This window comes from Staurois parvus, unplaced genomic scaffold (genome assembly GCF_062004578.1).
Source record: "Staurois parvus isolate SC_StPar_1 unplaced genomic scaffold, SC_StPar_1.0 ptg000009l, whole genome shotgun sequence".
Classification (NCBI taxonomy): Eukaryota; Metazoa; Chordata; class Amphibia; order Anura; family Ranidae; genus Staurois; species Staurois parvus.
This window is the reverse complement of record NW_028317805.1, coordinates 11,652,568-11,678,832: the sequence shown is the minus strand read 5'-3', so window position 1 is coordinate 11,678,832 and position 26,265 is coordinate 11,652,568. Positions and strand designations below refer to the sequence as shown.

Sequence of the window (26,265 nt, the reverse complement as noted above, 5' to 3'; positions counted from 1 at the left end):
ATATCCCCCTAACATTTTTGGGCTGCTTGAACATCTGCATAACGTTATGGATTAATATATGCCACAGGGCTATAGTGAAACTTTTATGTAGATTTGATACCTCTTTCCAGGTCCCATAAAAATAGCTTTTACTGGCTTGAAGTTAGAATTCATAAGTGCAAAGATGAAACCAGGGCATTAATCTGGCTGCCACGTACAAATTCAAGAAGGCTTTTTTCCACCCACTGTGCATAAGAATATGAATAGGCTGAATTTAATTACTATATACAGTAATTATGTAATACCAAGAACACACAATTTAATATTCAAATTAGAGATTTGTGTCATGGATGGGGTTTTTCTTTAATGTCGTCATATTAAGCAAACTAAAACTTTAATGCTCTAAAAACATTTCTTAATACGAAGTTTCCCAGTGTACAATGTGAAACGCTGTAAAGTGCTTATTCCACAGTTTTGTGGCTGAGACATAAACAGTTTTGCCATGCTGGCCGATTCCCAGTCATATTAAATATTTATATTGTGATTAGGTAGGAAAAAGATTATAACTTATTGTTTTTTCTCTTCCTTGGTGCTGACTATATGAAAATTGTATGCGAGGGCCATCATACTCACATGCCTGTACAATGCGGAAAGGATACAAGTAAATCATTTTTTGTTCCTTATGGGGATGAGAATAATGAAAGTAAAGCTCAAGTGGCTGCAAATAGTATAGAAGAATCCTTTGGTAAAAATAAAAAAAAAACACATCTATACTATCCCAGCTCATGAATGGTTCCCAAATCTAACAATTGTGTCCCTGTGTCTTATATGTAGTGAGATATACTGTATGCATAATGAAACAAGCCAACTTTCACCTACTCAGTATGTGGCTTAAAGTAGACCTATACACAAATGAATTACAAACTACCTGTGCAGTGGTAACCCCTTCAGTACTGCAAGGGTCAACTACGCATTAGCTCTAAAGGGATGAGGAATAAATCTAAATACCTTTCCTTATCTTCGCTTTGGGGCTCTCCTCTGTTCCAGCCTATGGGATGTCTCACAATCCTCACGTACAATGCAAGGCTATTGCCCTACATTGTAATTGATGTCAATAAGTATTTTACCTTATTCCGTATTGCCCTAGAATCACTAAACAAGGGTATTTTTTTTTGTAATTCCCAAGGTTTGGGTTTCAGCATAAAACTATATTAAAGATCAAGATAAAGAACATTATAAGAGGCAGAAAAGTACAAATACTCAAGAATCCCTCCTTTCGCTGATGCCCTAGGCTCTTGGTCATCCAATCTCTTCTAAAAAGTATCGATCAGCCAATGTAAACAACACTGACTCTCCCCTTTAGAGATCACATGACAAAGCGTCTAGGGGTCTTCTACATGTTAGCATATGGTCAACACTAAAAGAGAACCTGTAGCAGTTTTTTCTTCAGAAAAGAAAAAGTACTTAAGTCCTCCTGTTACTTTTTAGCAAACAGTGTAGGGCTGCCACAAACGTTTTAAGCGACATAGCTCTCAACCACATGGGCAAAATACAGGTTCGCTTTTGACAGGGGAGATATATTTTCCAACACACAGCAGATGTCCTACCCAAAACACTTGCCTAAATTCCCAACCAAGAGTGATGTGATTTACCCACCACTGTGGTTACCCACAAAACATGAACTGTTAATGGGGCAGAGGACAGCTTTAGGAAACGATGACCTAGAGTTATAATGTTGACAAAAAACACATTTCTGAAGCAGTCTGCCAAACCCTTCGAGTCAATCTGGAAGCTTCAGCAGTTCTAGATAGTGCTGCAGTTTGCCCACCCCTTCCTGCCTGCTCAGACCTTAAACCTCAGTGGTAATGTTTGTTTATTCAAGGTCCTCCCCCCATTTCTCTCTCTCTAAAACACTATGCATAAGGATAATATCCTTTCCCTGACTTCTGTAGTGCAGGGGTTGGTGTTATCCTCCAGCTGAGCAGATTCCTAGGAATGCTGTAGCACAGTGCAGGATACCCTTCTCATTAGATTTGGGCTGTTCAGTATTCTAGGAGATCTGGCCAGAAGCAGAATGGCATCACCCATCTCCTATGTGCTGTGGGAGGAAATTTGGGAAAGGTTAGTATCTTATTTACAGTATTGTTCCCCCCAAAAGGTACTTTTATGCAGAGTTTTAGGAGGAGATCCAGGCTCCCCCCCAAAAAAATATAAAAAGTCAGCAGCTACAGTAATTGTAGCAAATTTTTTAAAAGGACACTTATCTGTCCAGGGATTCAGCGATGTCCTCACCTAAGCCAATTCTTCAACCAGCTTTGGGTGCAGGTATTAGCATCTTCAGTAAGTCTTGCAGCTTCATAGCCAGTTTCCTACCATAAATGTGCAAAGTGTGCTGCAATTTGTGAAGTGTCCCTGAAGGCTGCGGGGGAAGGAGGGGGACCAAACGTCTGGCTCAGATTGCTGCGTCACATCGGACCGGAAGTGGGAGTGTCAACAGCAGGTACTTGCTTCCTCCTCCCCTCCAAAAAAAAGTGTCAAATGTGGCAGCAGAGGAGGCACACAAATTGAACTTCCCATTTTGGGTGAAATTCTGCTAAGGACAGGGTAGTGGGGAAATTTTAATAAGCAGACACTGCTACTGGGAAGGAAGATATACCTTGATATACCTTAACCCCCCCCCCCCCACCAGCTGCTGGTGTCTTTTTTTCCTGAAGGACTCAATGGGATATATTTACTAAAACTGTGAAACAACAATAAAAGTCTAATAGTCTAGATAAAATGTTTTCGGCATAACATTTGCATTATTACTGGTTTGTTTTTCCTTCTTGGTCCCAGCTGTTCATTCATCTGTTTTTAAACTTCAGCTCTGGCTCTGATTTAAAAACTTAACAGTCTAAAGTCATTTTGTAAATACTGGTAAACTGTTTTGTTACACTGTTGCCCAATAGAGTTGGATAATTCTACCAATTAAATGTACATTTAGTGAAGATGTTCTTGGCGAGCCCACCTCCAGACTCTTCCCTGTAGATTGTGCATTACCGCCATGCCTCGATCATGAGCGGTTGTCAAGAACATTTTAGCATTATCAATTTCAAGCTTCCACAATGGGACTTCTCTGCAGTGGAGAACAAGCACTGACAGCGAACTGACACTTTAAAAGCTTTGTCAATATGTGTAAACAGCTCCAGGGGTGCAAAAGGAGCTCAATGTTTATTGTATACAGTGTGGCATTCCCACAACTGCATGAATACAACACTGATCTTTGTATAGGAGGCACTGTATATACAGTAGGTGGTGTTAGGGTGCCTTAGGAAGGAATGATACTCTATTTTGTTTCAGTATGATATTTCTGTGCTTGTGCTATACCGGTTTTCTTGTATTCTGTTACTTTTTCATAATTTGTCATGATGCCTGTACTGTTGTATATACTACATTTAATAAAAATTATTATGGAAATCAAATTGTGTAACACTGCAAGGCAATACACTGAGCCTACATATGTGATGGGCATACATGACTGCCCATGTTTACATATCTAATTGAAAATTATTTGCAAAGCTTTAATTCACATTTCTAAGATATTACAATAATGATCTCTCTTACATGTATGTAATAAATCCTGCTGAATGATAGCGGATCAAATGCTTATTTCCTTCACTATACTGTGTATATATATATATATATATATATATATATATGCACATACATATATACACATACATATATACACACACACACACACACACTATATTGCCAAAAGTATTGTGACACTACTCCAAATCATTGGATTCAGGTGTTACAATCACCTCCATGGCCACAGATGTATAAAATCAAGCACCTAGGCATGCAGACTGCTTCTACAAACATTTGTGAAAGATTGGGTTGCTCTCAGGAGCTCAGTGAATTCAAGCGTGGTACCATGATAGGTTGCCACCTGTGCAATAAGTCCATCGATGAAATTTCCTTGCTACTAAATATTCCACGATCAACTGTTAGTGGTATTATAATAACATGGAAGCAACTGGGAACAACTGCAACTCAGCCATGAAGTGGTAGGCCAAGTAAAATGACAGAACGAGGTCAGCGCATGCTGAAGCACACAGTGTGCAGAAGTCGCAACTGTCTGCAGAGTCAATAGCTAAAGACCTCCAAACTTCGTGTGGCCTTCAGATTAGCACAACAGTGCATAGGGAGCTTCATAGAATGGATTTCCATGGCCAAGCAACTGCATCCAAGCCTTACATATCCAAGTGCAATGCAAAGCATCAGAGAATGGTACTTGCCTGACTGCATTGTGCCAAGTGTAATGTTTGGTGGAGGGGGGATTATGGTGTGGGGATGTTTTTCAGGGGTTGGACTTGGCCCCTTAGTTCCAGTGAAGGGAACTCTTAAGGCATCAGCATGCCAAGACGTTTTGGACAATTTCATGCTCCCAACTTTGTGGGAACAGTTTGGGGATGGCCGCTTCCTGTTCCAACATGACTGCACACCAGTGCACAAAGCAAGGTCCATAAAGACACAGATGAGTGAGTTTGGGGTGGAGGAACTTGCCTGGCCTGCACAGAGTCCTGACCTCAACACGATAGAACACCTTTGTGATTAGAGCGGAGATTGCTAGGTCAGTGCCTGACCTCAAAAATGCGCTTCTGGAAGAATGGTCAAACATTCCCATAGACACACTCCTAAACCTTGTGGACAGCCTTCCCAGAAGAGTTGAAGCTGTTGTAGCTGCAAAGGGTGGGCCAACTCAATATTGAACCCTACGGACTAAGACTGGGATGCCATTAAAGTTCAGGTGCGTGTAAAGGCAGGCGTTCCAGTACTTTTGCCAATATAGTGTGTGTGTATATATATATTTTACACACACAGACACACCATTTGCATGCCATGGCAACACTTTTGTACATTCCAAGCACCGAGCAGCCCATACTTACACATAATACAGTCCTATTATGTACATATCGAATGAATGATTAGACATTTACCCTCAGCTGTGTGTATAACTGACTAGTATCCATTGATTTAGGTACAACATCTTTAAGAAGAATCCATAAGCTGGAGTCTGAAGTAAACCTATATGCAAATAAAAGCTCAGACTGTGTGCTATAGGTCCATGTCCCTAAACATCATATATACTGTAACATCATATTATAGTCATAGGACTTTATCTGGACATATATACAAAAAGACTGAGTATCACCAAAACAACTTTATTAAATTCCATTTAGAACCTACAAAAACAAAACAAAAATACTCTCCACAACATGTATAGATTCCAAACATTATTCAAATGTCAGCTCGACGTGTTTCGGAAATCCTTCAGACGCACATGTGAAGGAATCAAAACATTAGAACTTGCTATGGACAGTTTGATTCTTCTTTAAGGCACAACAGTAACCATGAACCCTATACCACAAATGATAATGATGTTGCTGGCCCAAAACCCAGGTGTATAGGCCTAGGAACATCAATGGGCAGAATGACCTGGTAGCAAAGGGACTTTTTTCAGCTGCCTGGGAAACCAAGGTTTGTCCAGCCATATGATAATCAATTAGATTTGAATTACTTCAACTGAACTTTTGATTAGAATTGACAGCACTGCATTGCTAAGAAAAGCTTGATTTGGTTAAATTTAGAGGCTCCAACTTAAAAGCCAGACAGTCTGGTCTGGTATGAACTCCTTGCAAAGATTTTAAGCGAGCTGGACCTTTCCGCTCTCCTTCTAGCTGTGCTTACCTTGATGCACAATGAAGTAATCGCTACGATAGTTGAGGAAAATATATATAAAGAGCAAGAGGAGATCTGTTTTGATACATTGGCTCTGTGTGCACAGATAAAGAGAGAAGGTTAATTCCCAAAAGCCTCTCCGTAAAAAAAAACAGCGCTTAGACCAAGAAAAAAAAAAAGTAAGTACCTTAAACATAGGGCACACGTGGGAAGAATGTTCCCGAGGAAAGAGAAGGAATTGCTGTAACAAGGGTCACATTTTCAAGATGAGAGCAAACGCGCTGGAAGAAAACGTGAAAATGCTTTATTTCCACAACCAAGGCCATAAAGCAGATTCCTGTTACACTCTATCTTGTTCTACAGTAACAACTAAATTGTAGACATGTGGGCAAGGAACAGCAGCAAGTGCACCAAGAAAGACTGATGATATTTCTTCATCCTAAACAAAAGACGAGCAGATGCTGTCAAATGGGCACTTCTGGAACAAACAGTGGCAACTGTGGTGATCTAGATCTTGCGAACTACAGGTTTAAAGCCCAACTCCACCTTTAAAGAAAAAGTGAGGCCCAGAAGGGTATAAAAATAAAAAATAGCTCTACCTGCAATAGTCATTTCAGTATGGAGCTGTTCTCTTCAATACCACTTATACTACAGAATGCTGCCAGTCTTATGGGTTGAATGACCTCCAGCATCCATCAACCCATTGGCTAATATGTTGAACAGAACAGACAGAATTCTTAACACTATAATTGGAGACCTAGAAAATTCTGCCAATACAAATTTTACTATGCTAAATGTTTGTTGACATTCTTCTTTCTTTCTACATGAAATGAAAATGCAGTGCCAGATATCTGATTTTACACAGCTATGGGTACTTTTAAAGAAAATGGAGACATTATGATCATTTTATGATAGGGGAATGCTGGGTATGAAACTTAAATTTTCCACAGAGTTTTTTTTTTCTTTTAAGAAAATGGTCTGACATCTGACACTGTTAGGACATCAGCCATGGAAAATGATTATATGGCAGGTTAAGTTAAAATACCAAGAAAAATGGTTTTCATCTGTGATATGAGCAGAAAGGTGCAGTCCCTACTGCCTGTACCTTTCCTATCTTTCCTATCAGTGACTTCCATAAGAATTAAATGCTGGAAGCAGAGATGTGAGCCTTCATTTCCTCTATACATTACGGTGGTCTTCTTTCTAGCAGCAGGGTTCTCATTTAGAAAGCCACCCAGCTGTGTTCACACGCATTCTACTGCCGCCTAGAAACTAAAACTCGAGACTGGCAGGAGATAACAGTATGGGTCTGGGGAAAAGTATGGTAGAAAAGCACTGAGACAGTAGAAAAATATTTTCTAACAACACTGTAACTAAAAAAAAAAAATATATAGCAAGCATATGTTAATCCATGGAGGGTGAGAAGTGGAACAGCATGAAAGCAGGAGAAAAAAGCAGATTGAGTTAGGAGAAAAAATACAGGGGTGCCAAACTGGCTCTAAATGTACCAAAAACACAAGATCATCAGCTAATTCTATCAGAAATTGCAGGAGTGGGCAATCGTCCAGTTGTCAGTTGGGTACCACTGCCCTAAAGAGTACCCTTGGCAAAGTTTTCTAGGAAATGTTTCTTAACCATTTATGGGCGTCCTCCTAGCAGCACTTCGGCCAGCTACAGAGGATGTCAGAAGTGCTTATTTCTGTTACATTTTAGACCTTAACTCCAGGCAAACAGCTAAACATATAGTTGAAATGCATATCTGATCATTTTTTCAGCTCCTAAAACAGGGATGGCAACTTCTGCCCTTCAACTGTTGCAGAACTACAAGTCTCATTGTGAAGGCACAGTCACAAACATGATTTAGAGGCATAATGGAATTAGTAGTTTCACAACAGCTGAGAGGTCCACATTTGCTTACCCCTGTTCCAAAAAAATGTATAATTCTGTCCAGTCTATATTCTGTTTCACATATGTCTGTCAGACAGCACAAACAATTCCTGAATGACTCTGAAGACTATGTCAGCCTATGATTGGACAGTGAAAGAGCAGCAGTATACTGGAAATATAAGCCCTATGCTCTGCTCCCCTGTAAGCATGTTCCAGATGTGAACTGAGCGCTTTTTGGCTCCGAGTGTTTCGTGCCTATACTGCAAAGTCTTTCTCTGACATGGTAGTTATGTGGGCACTGTTTGAAACAAGTGATATGACCTGTTTGGCAGGAGATACACTCTCTACACTTTATTAGGTACACCTGTTCAATTGCTTGGTAACACAAATTGCTAATCAGCTAATTACAGGGCAGTAACCCAATGCATTTAGGCATCTAAACATTGGTGAAGACGACTTGCTGAAGATTAAACCAAGCATCAGAATGAGGAAGAAAGGGGATTTAAGTGATTTTGAACGTGGCATGGTTGTGATGCCAGACGAGCTGGTCTGAGCATGTAAAAAAACTGCTGATCTACTGGGATTTTCATGCACAACCATTTCTAGGGTTTACGGAGAATGCCCAAAAAGAGAAAGTATCCAGTGAGCGGCAGTTGTGTGGACGAAAATGCTTTGTTGATGTCAGAGGTCAGAGGAGAAGGGGCAGACTGCACAGTATTTGAAGGAAATCCCAAGTTTATTTAAAAGCGGTTTGTGTTCTTGCAAGGGATTCTTTCTGAAGCTGATTCACTTCCTAAGCGGGTGGGGTTTGTTAGGTATGGGACATTAGCAATTTGGGTGTTCTTTTCCCTTGTTCTGTTCATTCTTATAAGTAGCTTCAAGTACAATATCAGTCCTTTTCATAGGCACTGGATCTTTGCGGTCTCTAAGTGGAATGTGTGTTTGCAGGCCTTTGAGAAGGTGGACCGAGGGGCTGAATTTCCCAAAGGAGAAACATAAATCATTCTTAGCATCTGCAATTCTCCTAATAAACAGGAGGAAAACTGAGAAAAGGAAACTTTATTTTCTTCCTTGTACCTTGATCCAAGTGATGCCCATTTTTCCTGTATACCATAGAGCAACCTGGAGACTATTGGGTTAGCCCAATGAGCGGTATCTAGGTAACTGAGGCTTCTGGACTGATGAAGGTAGGTTCAAGTCTGTCTCAAGCAGCTTTAGGACCTGTGGCAAGGTTGTCAATGTGAACAGCTTTGAGTCTTTTGATTTGTTCATCAGACCTAGCCACCTGATAAGCAGACCTAGTTCCTCTGTAGTTGTGATATCTATTTCACTGATGGTGGCTTTGAATGTGGATCTCCATCTTCTGTAGTTTTCAGGTTTGTCAGAGACCTGTCCTGGTGAGCACTTTGCAAAGCATGTATTTAACAAACAGTGACATGTCATCAGACTTTGGGTGCATAGCTTGATGTGGAACAAGGTTAATTACATTGTCTGGTGTGCTGAGATTGAACCACTTTAAAAAGGTATGGCGGTGCAAAGGCATTCATACCTGACACGGACTTTGAGTTGAGTTGATTGCAGTATTGGGTTGCAGTTGTGGCACAGTATACTGGTATGATGTGTTATCTGTATGCTGGTGTATACAGTTTACTGTGGTGCAAAGGCCTGGTGGGCTGAGGGATGAGTAGGCAGATTGGCTTGAGAGGTGGTAGGTACGGTGTACTGGCCTTGATGAGATGTACAGCTGCTGTGGCTTGAAGCTGAAGTTTTGGGAGAGTGTGTGAGGATTAAGAAAAATACAAACACAACCAAGTGTCTGCTGCTGTTACCACCTTCACTTTTGTTAGCAGCTTGTTCTAAAACCTTTAACCTTGCCATGGCTGTAAGCATGCTCACATTGTTTCTCCTAAGCTTCAATCTCTGCTCTCTTGTGTGTAGCTTCTGCCTCTGCAAAGCAGTGAGATAGAAAGCAGCACATCCCCTAGTAAAACACCACACAGTAAGCACAAAACCCACACAGTTAACCCTTTGATTGTCCCAGATGTTAACCCCTTCCTGCCCAGTGTCATTAGTACAGTGCCAGTGCTTTTTATTAGCACTGATCACTGTATTAGTGTCATCGGAGATGTCAGTGGCGTTTAGTCAGTTCACAGCCAGTGTCAGTCTCAGAATGCCTGCTGCAGTCCCGCTGTAAGTCGCCACTCGCCGCCATTACTAGTATAAAACAAACAAAAATATTATAATGTATATATATATATATATATATATATATATATATATATATATATATATACACACATACACACACACACACACACACACACCGCCATTTGTAGACGCTATAACTTTCACGTAAACCAATATACACGTATATTGGGAGAAAACTCCCCAAAAAAACAGATCAGAGGGTAAAAGGAGCAATCACTAGGATTGCTGGTTTATCATGCCTTGTTGTATGGAGTTGGCCATCATGGTAAAGAAGCAGAGCCTTGCTTCCTCATGTCAGAACTGCCCCCTGATGGCTGGTGGTCTGAGGACATGTGGGATAATGATCAAGAGTAGAAGGAGAAAAGGAGGACGCCCAAACAGATCCACAAAATGAAGCAGAAGCTGAGAGATGCAGGTCCTCAAGTACAGCTTTATGTGCAGAAAGATAAAAAGTGAGCAGCGCAATAGTGACATCGCCAAATCTCACTCCACATCTTGTGCCCTACTCCATGCAAGAGGCCTCCACATGACATTCCCGGCTATTGATGCTTAAATCGCCAAAAGAAGGAATGTCCACACATAGAAGTAGTTTCATTGCACTTTACTGACGGAACTCTGGAAATGACAATACTGTATAGTCACATCACAATGACATACAATCTGGAGTCACTTGACATGACAGTGTCAAATTTAATGGATGATCTGCCATAGTGAAAGCACATGCAGCACATCTAGCAGCCATCTCCCAGTCTCTCTTCCTCCCAGGGTCATCAGTACTCACTGGAATGTGTTCTCTGTAGTCACCTCTACGCTAGACACATTTCTCCTGGGGACCATCCAGGGAAGCAGCCTCACAAAAGAATCTCACAGTCTGGCCTAAAATGGCCTTCTGCAATCTGCCCTAGCCCCTACCTCCAGAAGAGACAGACTACAGATGGCTCCCCCTGAGTAGAGGCCCACTCCTCCCAGCCTCCTGCCCTGTGCAGGGCCTATGTGTAATGGTTACATCCACATAGTTGTGGGGTGTTTGGCTCCCATGCCCCACATGTGTGCATTGGCTTCCGATTGTCCAACGCATTAAATTCAAACTACTAAGATTGATGTACAAAGCCATTCATAACACTGCCCCAAACTACCTCACCGACCTGATACCCAAATACCACCCAACCCGTACTCTTCGCTCCTCAAAAGACCTCCTACTTTCTAGCTCCCTCGTCTCCTCCTCCCACGCTCAACTGCAGGACTTCTCCAGGACTTCCCCCATCTTCTGGAACTCACTACCCCAATCCATCAGACTGTCACCTACCCTCCTCACCTTTAGGCGCACCCTGAAAACCCATCTCTTCAGGGAAGCCTACCCCACCCTCACCTAACAGCCGATCTCCTCCACTCCTCCTACCACTCCATCCCCCACAGCCACTTCCTCCTGTACCACTATCGCCACCCTCCGAGATTGTAAGCTCGAAAGAGCAGGGCCCTCGAACCCCTCGTGTATTGTTTTGTTACTGTATTGTCTCATGTACTGTCCCCCACTATATTGTACAGCGCTGAGCAAACTTTTTGGCACTATATAAATACTGTATAATAATAATAATAATATGCTCCTCCCTACCTGCCTTAAATATGGGTGCTGACTCCCCCCTGACATCACTGCAGGAGTACTCTACCAAAAAGGGGCGTAGCACCTGACATTGTCTGCTGTAACCAGACACTATTCTGGTAAAGGGCCACCTAGTGGCAAAATAGCTAACTGCACCTACCTACATGCTGACATACTGCACGTCGACCAAAAAAAAAAAAATCATTATTTTTCCACAGCAACATATCATGAAGCACATCATAAACAAGCTGCAAAGCAAGATCAAAAGTGTGTATTCAATTGTAAAGTTTTGGACTAAGCCTGAAAGGGGTAAAGACCATTCAGTTTTCTGCTGTGCTCCCGCTGGGGATAGATTTCCCATTACTTTAATGTCACAAAGTGGGCACATGAGCAGCAATAATAACCACAATGTCTGTTCAAAACCAAGTTTTGGCTTTAGATATGCTTTAGTTATTTAGATTGTATGAATCAACTGGCAATGTAGAAACCCCTTTTAGGACATCTCCGTAGTCCACAAATAAACTTGGGCTGACCATGTCCTTATGTAAAGTGAATTGCACTGTAGAAGTGATCCATGCTGTGTTTGCAGATATCACTTAAATGGCCGTTGTGCGTAATCCCCCCACACATCTACACCTGCTAATGTCCCCGTATAATCTGCATTACAGGCCAATGTGATGATCATTCCACGCACATACAGCTCACTGCTCCCAATGTCACCACCTATTCGGGATGGCAGAAATGATTTATAGGGAAATGTGTTATCCGGTTTCCATCAAACAGCAAATAGATGGGTATGCTTCAAAATTACAGCTTGTCTGACAGGTGTGGTATTGCTGTGCTTTTAACCATAATATCATTGATTTTACCCGAATATATATCTATCCTACCCCCACCCTACAACACTCACTTTTGAGTAGTGAGAGCTGGAAGAAAATGTTATCTTAGACTGACTTTGCAGATCTTTGCCGGATTATTACTCTCAGACCCCTGCTGAGCTCTAAACATCTCAGCTGTCTGCACAGAGAAAATGGTATGACTAATATTTTACATGTCAGGACTAAGCAGCTTTAAAGAATAAAGAGGACCTGTAACCTGTTGTGACGGTGAAGGCCAATGCAGCCTATCAATTCATTAAAGCCAAACTACAGTCAAAACTTATTCTTTTTGTTGTAGATTGAGTGTGGAAGGGTTAGAACTTTGTAAAGGATGTATTGCTGCCCGTATCCCCACTTGGGAGATTCCTCCTTATATACTGTATTTGACAGAACAGTAAAAAAAGAAAAATCTCCACACATCCTCATTATTTGATAATTAACAAACATAACAGGAAGTATGGGGAAATTCAAAGAATAAAGACAGTAATAAAAACACTTTCTGCTATAGTGAAGAATGTGTAAAATGTTGCTAAGCAGTTTATTTGTTCCCATTTATCTTCAAGCAATGGGTGTCAGGGCCGGTACATACCATGGCTGCATCTGCATGCACTACAACCAAATACATACTTCAAAAGTATCATGCAATCTGGTGTCGGAAAATGAACCACGTTTGCAACCTGCATTTTGGGGTGTTAACTGTTTATTGACAACTGTTGCAGATGTAGTGTGTTTTGCATGCAGTGTGAATGGCATACAGTGTGACCCTGTGCAATTTAGATGTGGGCATGGTGTGAACCGGCCCTGAAAGGACACAAACTGTTATACAATCGCATCTCATCAGCTTTGGTTCATATGCAGTTCATATGCTCTAAAAAAGCTGTGTGATGAACACCCATGCGATCCAATTTTGGTCCGGCAAAAAAAAAAAAAAAAAAAAAAAAAAAAAGATGCCTGCATCTTTTTCGTGCAGGTATGGTGAGCCCATACAAAACGAATAGGCTTAAATCATACTGCAAAGAATCGATTCGAACAGGGAATGTGGTGCGATTCCTATCCGAATCACATGCAGTTTCCCACACCGCTCCTGTGCGAACCCAGTCTTAGTGGCAACTTAAAGATGTCCTAACCCTAAATCAAAGATTTGACTGCAGTAGGGATGAGAACAGGTAACAAAAGAGCACCTCATCCCTGGATAAGTCAAAAAGTCCAAAAAGATACATGCAGTGCATGTCAATGTCCCCCACTGAATCGTTTCAAAAAGTTGCATCATCTGCAAGAGCTCCCTCTGGAGGATACTGGCCTGTAGTGCATGTAAATTTTTGGAGTTTATTGGCTGGTGGGCACAGACCTGTACAGAGTCGACACCCAGAGGTGGAGGGTGCAGAGACAGTATTGCAGTGGCCTGGAGTTGAGCATTATAGGATTATGTGTTTTTGAGCAGAGATAATGGAAACAATCAGGATTTTGTTTTTCCCAACTCCTTTAAATTGTCATATCCAGGATGCTCATGCATTTTTCAGGTCATGTGGACACCCCATTAAAGGGAAATCCCAGTATGTACCATTTTTGTTTTTAAATAATAGTAAAGTGCAGTAACTGCAACAAGTTGTCAAAGCTGTAACAAATCCTGGGGAACCTATGTTATTCTATTGCTTACATTGAATATCAGTCTTGTTTTGCTTGAGATGCTCTAAAATTATTAATGTAACTTTCAGTCAATGATTGATTACTAGACTAAGAAAATAGCTGTATGTGATTAAACTTAGAAAAGCAGGGAATCTATCTCAAACCGCAGAAGGAATAAAACAAGAGTGCACTGGCCCAGGGGCTCGGAGGAAGAGGGTTACCCTCAAAACACGTCAGCCGGATTTGACCCCTAGATGGCACTTCATTGACGTCAGGGTCTTTGACTCATTGTGGATTAATGCATCTTGTGACTGTATCTATTTGTGATCTGTCACCACTTGTTTGTGAGTATATTATTTTATCCACATTTTAATAAACAATTATCTGGGATAATACGCTAGGCCAGTGCGCTCTTGTTTTATTCCTTCTGCAGTTGCATCTGGACTCCCCCTGTCTTGTATGAGAGCTGCATGGCTTGGCCCACCCGTTGGAGTTTGGCACACATCTGAGTTCCACCGAATATTTCTGTTCCTAGCCTTCCACACCCATGTGCAGGAGCTTTTGACATTATTTCACTCTGAATCTATCTCAAATTGCCTGACCACCATCATGCAGGAAAACAAAAAGCTTAGGATGGTTCTAAAGGCTGAAGGTTTTTTACCTTAAAGCATTCTATGCATTAAGGTAAAAAAAAAAAAAAAAACCTGGCTGCATTCACAGGAGCAAGGCTGCTTGAGTAAAATGTGAAAAAAATGTGGCGCTAATCACTAGCAAATCAAAATGCAACAATATAAAAAATATATATATCCCCTCAATTATAAGTGAATAAACATATCTATTCAATAACCTCGTGTCTATAAACACACAAAAACTCCTATAGTGATGGTGAAAAAACAATCCTATTGACTAATCTTAGTGCGTGTTTTAACAAACATATATAGACACATAAGATGCACTTAATATATGTACATATGTATATATACACACACCACAAAACTCATAAAGTGAATAAAAACAGAATCATGTGCAAAAGTGAACTCAAATTAGTGCAAAAATACACACTATAATAAATTTTCATGCGTTTTAAAAGTCCAACTTTCAATAATCACACTCCAGTGAACAAAATAACTCGTGCTGATATCCGTGTGAACAAAACGTGAATTGGTGGCTGTATAGAAAATCATCCGATAACCGGCTGAATGAGCCTCTCACCTTCCAGACTCGACCCTTGCGAGTCAAAACGTTTTTATATAGGATCCCTCTCACAGATCCTCCATGTTGATATCACTCCAAATGACTGCTCCCAATATATACAGATCTCCCTCTAGGGATCAGGACTCCAATAATAGCTCCTTCTCCAGGCAGGATCACATACTGCGCTAACCACTCACATGTAACATAAACACAAAGCTCCCATAGCGTAATATGTTTATTGCCAGAGTGTGGTAAAATAGAATGCGCACTTACATTAGTGAAAAACAAGGCTCCTACCACATGCTTTTGGATGTTATCTGCATGGGTGTACAGGATAAGAAAAGGTGTACCAAGATGGCCGCCACGCCGGAAATACGTCACTACGTCGGGCCTACGCGTTGCGTCACAGTACCATGTGACTTCCTCAGGGCTGAGTTTTTGTGTGTTTATAGACACGAGGTTATTGAATATTCACTTATAATTGAGGGGATATATATATTTTTTATATTGTTGCATTTTGATTTGCTAGTGATTAGCGCCACATTTTTTTCACATTTTAGTTTTAAAGATCATTAGATATATGATTTAATGTTGGCAGCTTCTCACATTTAATTATTAATATTATTTAAAATTATTGTGAGCGCAGGAGGTTCACACCACTAAGCCTGCTTGAGTGCCCCCATAGCAAGAGGTTTGTTATTGGAGGTACTCGGCAGGGTGGAGGAGCAAGGACTGCCAGCGGGGGACCCAAAAAGATGAGGATCGGGGCTGCTCTGTGCAAAACTATTGCACAGAGGAGGTAAGTATGACATATTTGTTATTTTTTTTAAATTACAGCCTTTAGGCTCCATGCACATGGGGTGTTCTAATAACACTGGTAGTGTTAGGTGTGTAAAGTCACGTTAAAAACGTGAGTTTTTCAGCATTTTTTAGCGTTTTTGCATTAGCATTTAGCGGCGTTTTCCCGAGTTTTTTTTAGCTTCTTTTATTGAAAAAATAAACATTTTTGTTTGCGCAAAAAAAAATGTCCAAAAACGCTGGTTTGCCATGTTTTACTGCATTTTTCAGTGTTGGAGCATTTTTACAGCTAAAGAAACTCCCCTAGAAGCCCACTAGTTCTGGGGGTTTTTCCAGCCAAAAAACGCTGATTACAGTCTGTGTGCATGGACACATAGGATAACATGCTGGGGGGTTTATGGCTGTAGAAGAAAATGCCAAAAGCCAAGAACAGCGGCTGTAAAAACCTCCAGTGTGCATGAGGACTTAGAATCACTTTAAATAAGGTATGGGACAAAGAGGCTGCACAGTAAAATTAATGCTGTGTCTGAAGCCCAGCTCATTTATTCCCACTATGATCTGGTACAGCGTCTGCAAAATTGGAAGTGACCCATTCTGCTTGCCAGTCTTTACACCGTCCCTCTCCATTTCCCATGGAAGTGATTCTGAGATCTGAAAATCTTTAGCAGTGGGAAGTGTCCCAATGCAAATGGAGGGAGAACTCTGCTCCTTTTACGGACAGAACCATGAGCTTGGGTGTAGAGATGCTGATTTTAAATTTGCATAGCAATACACCAATTATTATTGAGCAAAGATTCATTGTTCTAAAAGGTAACATGGCTTGCTAATAACAGGGATTTAGTTTTCAGACCTCCACACTAAATCTCTACTTTTTGCGGATATGTCATGCTTTCATGACTATGCCTCAATATCCTGTCCATGAAAACGACAAGGGAGCTAAGATAATGTCCAGCTTAAGTTTTATAAAAAAGATATAATAAAATATAACTTGATATACTGTACAGAATTGTCAACTGCGGTGCCTTGTGAAGAGTACAGGCTGTATCACAGCAACCAGATCCGGTTATCTGGTCTATTGGCTATAAAAGTGTGATAAGAGAAATATATTTTAATGTCACACTTCACTGCAGTGGATTTATCAGATTATAAAGAAAACGTTCACCAAGTCATCCTTCCTCAAGTCCATCTTAACTACAATCTTTCACATGAGGGCATATTACTTTCCTACTGTTTATGGTAGATAAACAAGTGTCTTTCTGCATCACTACATCTTCATGTAAGGAGAACCTCACTCACAGGGGTATATATGGTCCTCTAAGTGTTGCTGCACCGAAAAAAAAAATGAAAGTAATGAAATAGATATTCCATTTGTTTGTAGCAATGTCAGTGGAGCTTATTGAAACAGCAGGAGGCTAAACTGTGGTATTGACTGCTGAAAAACTATTCCAACTGGAGCTAAGCTAAAAATGTCTAAGGTAACAGTACAAAGTACATTGTGGTTCAAAAGGCAAGTTATCTTCATGCAAAACTAACCAGGTAGGCCTCATGTGACCATTGCACCAGAAGACTGGAATTTAGAAGACAGAACAATAAATGCATCCTATATGGAAAAACAGCTGAATAAAAGGAACAGATCCCAAGCAGCAATAGACAGTCATCAAACTGCAGCTATCATGAGCAATTAGCAGTCTCCAAATTACTTCTGCAGGAAACAATACAGTATAAAACTTACTGATCATAGACCAATCTGACTGCTGAAACGTCAAACAAAAAAAACTTTCTTGATGCATGAATCAAAGAATGCATTAAATATTAAGTGTGTAGCCGAAATTGGATATAATAAGGAAGGGTTTAAGTAATTGTAAAGGTAAAATTTTTACCACTTTCCCCTGGCCATATGCATACATGCAGCTTCTAAACGTTACTGTGCCGAGAGTGTGCTCCCTGTGTGCTCCCAGCACAGTAATCATTCTATTCCCGAAAATCTCCTGATGCGTACTTGCGATCAGAAGCTTTCCAATCATGTGACTGCTGTGACTGCCAATCATAGCAGCCACATGACTCCACCTCCTGGCATTTAGAACCACTTAAGGGGTCAGGAGGCAGCGGCAGAAAAGGGGTAAAAAAATAATAATAAACATGTCGTACTTTTGCACAAAGCAGCCCCAATCTAACTCTTATTGGGTCCCCCATTGGTGCTCCGGGCTCCATCCCCCTGCCGAGTTCCCCCATAGCAAACCGCTGGCACTAGTGGGTGCTCACTCTAAACTGGCTCTGTGTGTTCATAAGACACACAGAGCACGGCTCAGCCCTGCCTCTGTTCTTTCCACAGTGGCTGTGATTGACAGCATCAGGTACCAATGGCTCCCACTGCTGTGTCTGAGCTAATGAGGAGGGAGAGAGCCAGGAGAACCTCTACTCCAGTGCACATCACTGGATAGAGATCGGGCTCAGGCAAGTATTAGGGGGCTGTGAGGGAAACTGCACACAGAGTTTTATTTACCTTTATGCATAGAATGCCTGGTAAAAAAAACCTTCAGCCTTTACAACCACTTTAAAGCCATTATGAATTTTTTTTCTGTCTGTCCTGCTGGGGAGATTTCCTTCACTTCCTGTTTTGAGGATGCAACAGGAAATCTTCCTAATGTAGGGGTAATTTCCATCTTACAAAGTTGTCACCAGAACATTGGTCCTCAGAGCAAACATTTCCCTTCACCTCTTGGCCTCATGACAACTCTAAAATGTAGTATTTCTATTTACTTTCCTTCTTGGGGACAATGGTCAACAGTGCAAATAGAGTGGTGAGTCTCCCAAAAAGGAACACAGACAAAAACCTGGTAGAAAGTATAATATTTCCCTGTTCTGCCAAAAAAAGAAAACTGTTTACACTGTAAAAAAAATGTAATTCAGCGTTTCATTCTATATATAGAAAAAAGTGATTTCAGAATGTAATGTGCTCCTTCTAGGGAAATAGATTACAATAAATGTCAAAGGCACTTAACAGAAAGATGTAAATCAGTGGAATAAGGACTTACGCGGTAGAAGGAGTCATGATGCAGCCCCCCTTGTCAAATCCCTTGCAGTTGCACCCTCTTTCCAGAGTGTCATGATTCATCCCAAAGTTGTGCCCAATCTCATGAGCAAGTGTAACAGCTGCTCCCAGTGGGTTTTCTGAATGATCCTTCAAAAGAAATGGATATGTTTGTAAGTATAAATTAGGTTAAATGTCAGAACAGGCTTGGTTGGCTATGCATCCTGTTGATTTAAAGTAAAACGATGGTCTACTATAGAAAAAAAAAATGTCTTGCAGTACTTAAAGGATAAGTTCACCTTTGTTCATTTTTTTCTAAATTCCAACTCCCCTATGTACCAATATAGAATTATTGTACCCTCCTACCTCCCACCCACTTCCAGGTGCACGAATATTAAATGAAATGCAATCAATGATCACTGTTCTCACTAAATACACAGATATCGATTTTTATTTTTCTTCCTTAGAGGATAAGTTCACCTTTTGGACAAAAATAATAAATGTAAATTTTTTGCAGGTAAAAAAAAATATGCATTTATTATTTTTGTCCAAATTTGCCTGTAACGCATTGCACCAGCGATCAGTAGATCGCTGGTGCCATGCAGGTCTCCTGCAGACTTGTAAGAATATCTTCTTGCCGTATGGGATGTACAAGCAAGCAGATCTACTGACTGGAAGAATCAATGAACTACCACAGCACCGTGGTAGTTCAATAAAATCTACAAGCCCACAGCCGCTAAAGCTGCCGAGACTTGTGGACACTCATTCACAGAATATTGTGAATGAGTGACGTGACCGTGTTTTCAAATCTGACAGGTAGTACGGGGAAACTTTTCCCTGTACTATCTGTCAGAGGAAGGGGGGACAGTGGGCGTGGCTATGGGAACATGTTACACCCTAAAAACGGGTGGAACATGTAACATGTTCCCAAAGGTGAACTTATCCTTTAGCTTTCATCTTGCATAGATCATTCATTTGGCATAGTGAGCTGAGTGAACAGATAACAGCCTATGTGGATAGAGCGGTAGTATTGAAAATAGGAAAATTGTGTTCTCGGTTCTGCAAAGTTCACTATATACTATACAATCTGATTGTACAATCTCCTTTAGATCTACCATCAACTATGTAGTGCAATGGCCTGCTTGATTGGATACAGAGTGATTGAGTAGATAGGTGGGTTCTCCTATTCCATAGTTCTAAAAAAAATCTAAAAAGGAAATTGTACAATCAGATTGCACTTTTGGCGCAGGATTTGACACAGTCAGAAAAAGTTTTTTGTTTAATCTGCATGACATACTGACTGAAGCCTTTAGCTTTACTTTAAAATACTTTACTGCTGTACCAGGCAATTTTCAGCACGTAAAACCGATCCATGTCTGCTAATGCGTGGGGGTCCTATTAAGAGTTAATAGTTCCCCCGTGCATCTGCTAAAGTGCAGTACATTGCTCTGCGGTTCTGGAATGAGCACAATTTTGCGCGCATCTCCCACTTGCACTTAGCCTAAGTGTAGGTCAACAACAAGTTGGCGATATCTTGCAAGGTCTATATTGTGAAACTTGGCTTGGCTCTACAGACAAAAAAAACTTTTAATCCCAAACTCTGTATAATTCATAAACAAGTAAAAGTGGCATAGCATTTAAACAAAAAACAAAGTCACACCATGGCTTGGTAGCAGGTAGAATAAAGTATCTGCTCATACAATATTCACTTTTGTCCTTTGCTAGATATAATGTTTCAGCCCCCAGAAGTTCAAGTTTGGACTTTCTGAACGTTAAGCCCTAGTTCACATACGTATGTGCGGCCATGATATTGTTACAGTGACATTGCTGGTTTTTCTTCCTGTGGCATGGTCACAGTGGCATTGCTGAATATTCTTCTTTTGATATTGTCACAGTGGCATTGCTGGACATCCTTCCTCTAAAATTATTACATTACAGTAACATTGCTGGATATTCTTACTCTGATAATGTCACTGTGGTATTGTTGCATAGTTTTTCTGCGGCACTGTCACAGTGGCATGGCTGAATATTCTTTCTCTGATATTATCACACTTTCATTACTGAATATTCTTCTTCTTCTGATATTGTCACTGTGGTATTGCTGGATATACTTTCTATGGCATGGCTGAATATTCTTCCTTTGATACTGTCACACTTGTATTGCTGAATATTCTTCCTCTGATATTGTCACAGTGGCATTGCTGGATATTCTTTCTGCGGCACTGTCACAGTGGCATTGCTGGACATTCTTCCTCTGATATTGTCACGGTGGCATTGCTGGACATTCTTCCTCTGATATTGTCACGGTGGCATTGCTGGACATTCTTCCTCTGATATTGTCACAGTGGCATTGCTGGACATTCTTCCTCTGATATTGTCATTGTGGTATTGCTGGATATTCCTTTTGCGGCATTGTCACAGTGGCATTGCTGAATATTCTTCCTCAGATATTGTCACTGTGGCCTTGTTGAACTTTCTTCCTATGGCATTGTAACAGTGGCATTGGTGGATTCTTTTTGTGCCACGTGACACACAGGGAAGAAGTCCCTGCACTTCTTCTGAAAACGCAGCCCGCACGGGAACCTCGGTTCCCAGTACAGTTGCGGTTTCCAGTGCGGGCGGCATGCCATTAGAACGAATGGCACCCACCCATGGGTCCGCCTTCCTCTGTACAGGTGGTGCGGCTGCACGGATTTTCGTGCGGATCCACAGCGGCACCACCCACACAGATGTGAATCTAGCCTAAAAGGTATTGGGCTAAGCAAGCTTCTCACCACCCTCATATGACAGTGCTTTCCAGGGCTGCATCGTGGGAGGCAGAAGGGAAAGAATACAGTAAGTGTACCTCCATACTCTAAAGTCCTGGTTACTTTATATCCTGAAGTGGTGGTATGGACCCATTAGGGGGAGCATACAAGCATGTGGTGCCTCCTTTGGAGTAGTAGCACGACTGATTTTGTTTTTCTTATTTTAGGCTCCATGCACACTGGCATCTTTTTTGAGCTCCTAGAAGCTATTATAAGCATATTTTTCTGCTCCCAGAAGCTAAATAGTGGTATCCTATGTGTCCATGCACCCTACTTTTAGGCTATTAGCATTTTTTTAGCTTCAGCATCTAGGAGCAGAAAAAAAAAAAGTTTTGGTAGAGTTTTTTTGAGCATTTTTCCAGTAAAAAAAAAAAAAACCTCTAAACACTACTAAAACGCTCCTAACAGCTTTTTTCTAGCATTTATTTCCTCTATATGTACTGTGAAAATGCTAATGAAATGCTAATGCTCTTAAATGCTTCTGAATGCTGCAAAAAAAGCTACTAAAAAAGTGTTATTACTAGTGTTTTTTATCCAGTGTTTTTCCCAGTATTTTTTTTAGCTTAAACAAAAAACACTAATGTTCATGAAGCCTGAATATAGAGCTATTTGTAATAGCCTAATGTAATGACCCAAAACTGAACCTTGGGGTCCACCCCTTACAACCTTAGACCCTTCAGAGAGAAATCTATGCATTGTTATAAAATAATACATCTTAGTTTACAAGTTAAGTTATCTTTAAATACCCCGTAAAGCCAAACAAACCCCAAATAACCACTGCAGTTTGACAGAAATACTCAATGCAATGTACAAAATTAGGAATGGAAAATTAAAACTATTAAAACATACTACCAATTCCGAAAAAAATGACAAATAAAAACAAAACCTGATGTTTCTATGGTCCTGATACAGCAATTATAAGACACAGTTGCTGCTCATTGTGCAATTTCTATAGCTAGGTTCTCCTACTCTCCTGACTCTTCAGACACCAAGTCTACAACAACTGCTCTAATCAACACATAGCAATCTCTGCCTTTTAAGTGAATGACTTGATTCTGATGACTTTTTCCTGAAAATAGCTGCTTCATTTAACACACGCAGACAAGACTGATGACACATTTGCACCTTCCTGCCCCAATAATCTGAAGGTGATTACCGGCACTGAATACAATTGTGCAGCAATCTTTCTTTCTTCATGAGCCCAGTGACTTTTGGCATATTCCGTCCTTTGAAGGGTTAAACAAATTGTGGTGCTGTCTGGGCTTCTATTGATTGATGCATGGTTTAATTTATGGCACTGGCAACCAAGGTCTGTTTCCTCTATTCAGCATGTATCACCTTTTACACAAGAAATAACACATTATAGTGGCACAAAGCATGTTTTATCATTTGGGACTCTATTTTTATTTCTATGCAACATTTTAAAAAGAAAGGGTTTCTGAGCTGATGAATAAATATACTGTATAACAGGATGGTTTACCGCAAAACAAAAGTGTATTCGAGCTTGCAGCTCCAAACAGGTCATCTGCCCAAAACAGATAGTTCAGCTTTGACTGTTAAGGCAATTAACACCATAGCTTCTTTCTTGGGCACTCCAGTGGCATCATACATGCTCAAAGTAAACCCTTCCCTGCAGTGGTCTTCAATAAGACAGTACAACTGTTTAATTAATGTACCTTATGGGGGAGATTTACTGAAACCTGGTACAACTCTGCATAGTAACCAATCAGCGTCCAGGTTTTATTGTCAAATCTTAATTGAACAAGCTGAAGTTAGAAGCCGATTGATTACCATGCACAGCTGCACCAGATTCTGTGTGCTTCTGGTTTAATAAATCTTCCCCTATGTAAAAATACAATAAAATATTCTAACCTCCCTGAGCAGCGTGGCACAGCCAGCATGCACCAATGGAATCCATAAAACAAAGGGAATAGATAGCATAAGAAAATAGACACACACATTGTAAAATATTTATATAAAGGCCCATTATTGGCTTTGCTATGGTGCCCCGTCTCAGGCTGTCCCATCAAGGAGGCAGCACAAATGTCAACTCACCAGTAACTATAGGCAACATATCAGTGTTCAGCAGACATATCTTTATGACAATACCACCATAAATCAATTTTAATAACTCTGATAAACAGTTTGCATGTGAACTGGCCACATCAACTAACCTCAATTTAAAAAAAACAGAAACCTTATGAACAGAAAACACTTTTATGGGGTCCTCATGCCACAGACAGCTAGGCACATGCTGGCAAAATGACAACAAAATTATTGCGGATGGGTGACCAACTTCTCCACACAGGCCTGTCATTGAAGTCAAATCTTAACCAGAAAAATAGCTCTGCTGCCATGACACAATATAACTTCAAAATTTGTTTTTGAGTTTGCCATGCAGCCAATCAACATGATATATTTTTCTGTCTGAAGTCTCAAACAGTGTTACCAGCCCATTACAGTTCTCCTCTTAGAACTACTGGAACATCTCCTCCCTATGAACTTGAGGAGAAGGGGTGGAAATCAGAAACAAGCAGCCTAGGGTGATAACACTGCTCCTCCTTATATATAGTACATTGAGTAAGTGTTGTCACCCTAGGATGGAAAGTGTGTTACTGGTGGGATCAACAGGTGAAATTAAAGCAAATAAAGCCCCCAAAAAAGAAAATAACTGGTAACCTCTAATATTAAAATGCATGTTCTTTAAGACACAAGTAGTCCCCGAGTTACAAACATCGGACTTGCATATGACTTAAGATGCTTAACAACAGAGGCAGCATGATCTCACGCTGCTCCCGGAAACTGAGGGGTGGCCATCCCGCTGCTCACCGCATGCTGCCACCTACTGTCTGGCGGACCTGTCAACAATCCCACATGGCCAGTTAACTCTTCCCGATGCTATTCAAAGCTTAAAAATAATTTTTTGGCTGGAGTTGCACTTAAAAATGTACCTGTTCCAACTTACATACAAATTCAACTTAAGAACAAACTTACATAACCTTTCTTTTCAAAACCCTGAACTGTGTACACTTTAAGATATATTCTGTAATGTAGATTGCATTTGACATACCAGCCCTATCCACCATGTAGTAAAAAAAAAAAGTCATTGCAATGCAAACTATCTCAGTTGCAGGGAGCGAATAACACAAAGCTTTAATTGGCCACATGTTCCTGTAAAAAAGAGGGATGTACAGAATCTGGCCTGCAGCTTTCTGAAATGTTTTACAAGAATTCTTTACAAGCCTTGCCAGCTTAAATCTGCAACATTTTCCTATCCTCATTTAGATTGAGCTCTTAGTTCACAGTTGCTTATGAAAGCAGAGCATATGCATCATTCTCAGCACCATTACAGTCCTCTAGACCAGCCATTCTCAACCAGGGTTCTGTGGCACCCTTGGGCTCCTGCAGAGGTTACTGGGATTTCTTGAGCTGCAGCTGGTTGATCTCTCATCTGATGGTGCCTGTTCTGGGATCAATGCCAATTTGCAGAGTCACTGGCACAACACCAATGAATTTTACTAGGGTGATATTCTGACCACCACTGTAAGGGGTGCTTTCCTACCACTGACCACCAATGTAAAGGGAATATTTCCCACTGTTCTCCTATGAACTGGTTTTAGCAAGAGTTTCCTGGGAACGTAAAATTTTTTCAAGGGTTCCTTGGGGCTAAAAAGGTTGAGAGAGGCTCCTTTTGACTGTAAGCTCATCTAGCCTGGGATCTCTCCCATTTTACTTCTGGTTATTGTAGCATGTTGCAATACATCTGTATGTATACCATACTTCTAGATGGATGTAGCACAAACTAAAACCAATAAGCAAAAAAACAAAATTGTCCCATCTTATAATGATAACACAAGTGTCCATAAAAGTCATCCACCAACGTGCCGTAATCTTAATGCTTTTTTTAACTTCTTAAAAATCCCATCCAGGCAACACATGCATCCACCCTGTGCACATATCAAACGCTCATCTTCTTTTATTGACATCAATGGTATATTAGGTCATAACACAGTTGTTTCCCCAACATGGGTTATTAACAGGGCCAGTGCTTCAACTAGGCAAACTAGGCAGCCGCTTAGGGTGCACTGCCACATAGGGCGCCTGGGTGTAGCACAGGCCGGCACTCTCTCTGTGTGGCCTGTGTACCTCTTGTATGAATTCGTCATTTCTCTGCAACTGCAGTTCCCCTCTCCTCATACACAAGAAATTATGGTATCTTTACTCTGCACAACTGTCTCACAGCCTGTCCACACACACGACCATTTCGTATATATATTCCATACATACAAAGAAACCAAAACAAATAAGTTCAGAAATTAGGTTATGTGTAATAAAATGGTATTACACAGGGAAAAAGTATTGAACACGCTAACTGAAATTTGTTTTTAATACTTTGTACAAAATCCTTTGTTGGTAATGACAGCTTCAAGACACCTCCTGTATGGAGAAACTAGTTGCATGCATTGCTCAGTTGTGATTTTGGCCCATTCTTCCACACAGTCTTCAAATCTTGAAGGTCCCATGGGCTTC

At 40.7% G+C, this 26,265-nt stretch overlaps 1 protein-coding gene across 1 annotated transcript in view; it reads right to left on the bottom strand.

Annotated features, from left to right (window-relative positions):
• Nucleotides 1–26,265, bottom strand: part of ADAM12 (ADAM metallopeptidase domain 12) — a 749,844-nt gene that overhangs the window by 232,707 nt on the left and 490,872 nt on the right. Inside the window, exon 11 of the mRNA XM_089669609.1 lies at nucleotides 18,933–19,078. Within this exon, the coding sequence (XP_089525735.1) occupies nucleotides 18,933–19,078 (146 nt within the window). The remainder of the gene's footprint in view (nucleotides 1–18,932; nucleotides 19,079–26,265) is intronic.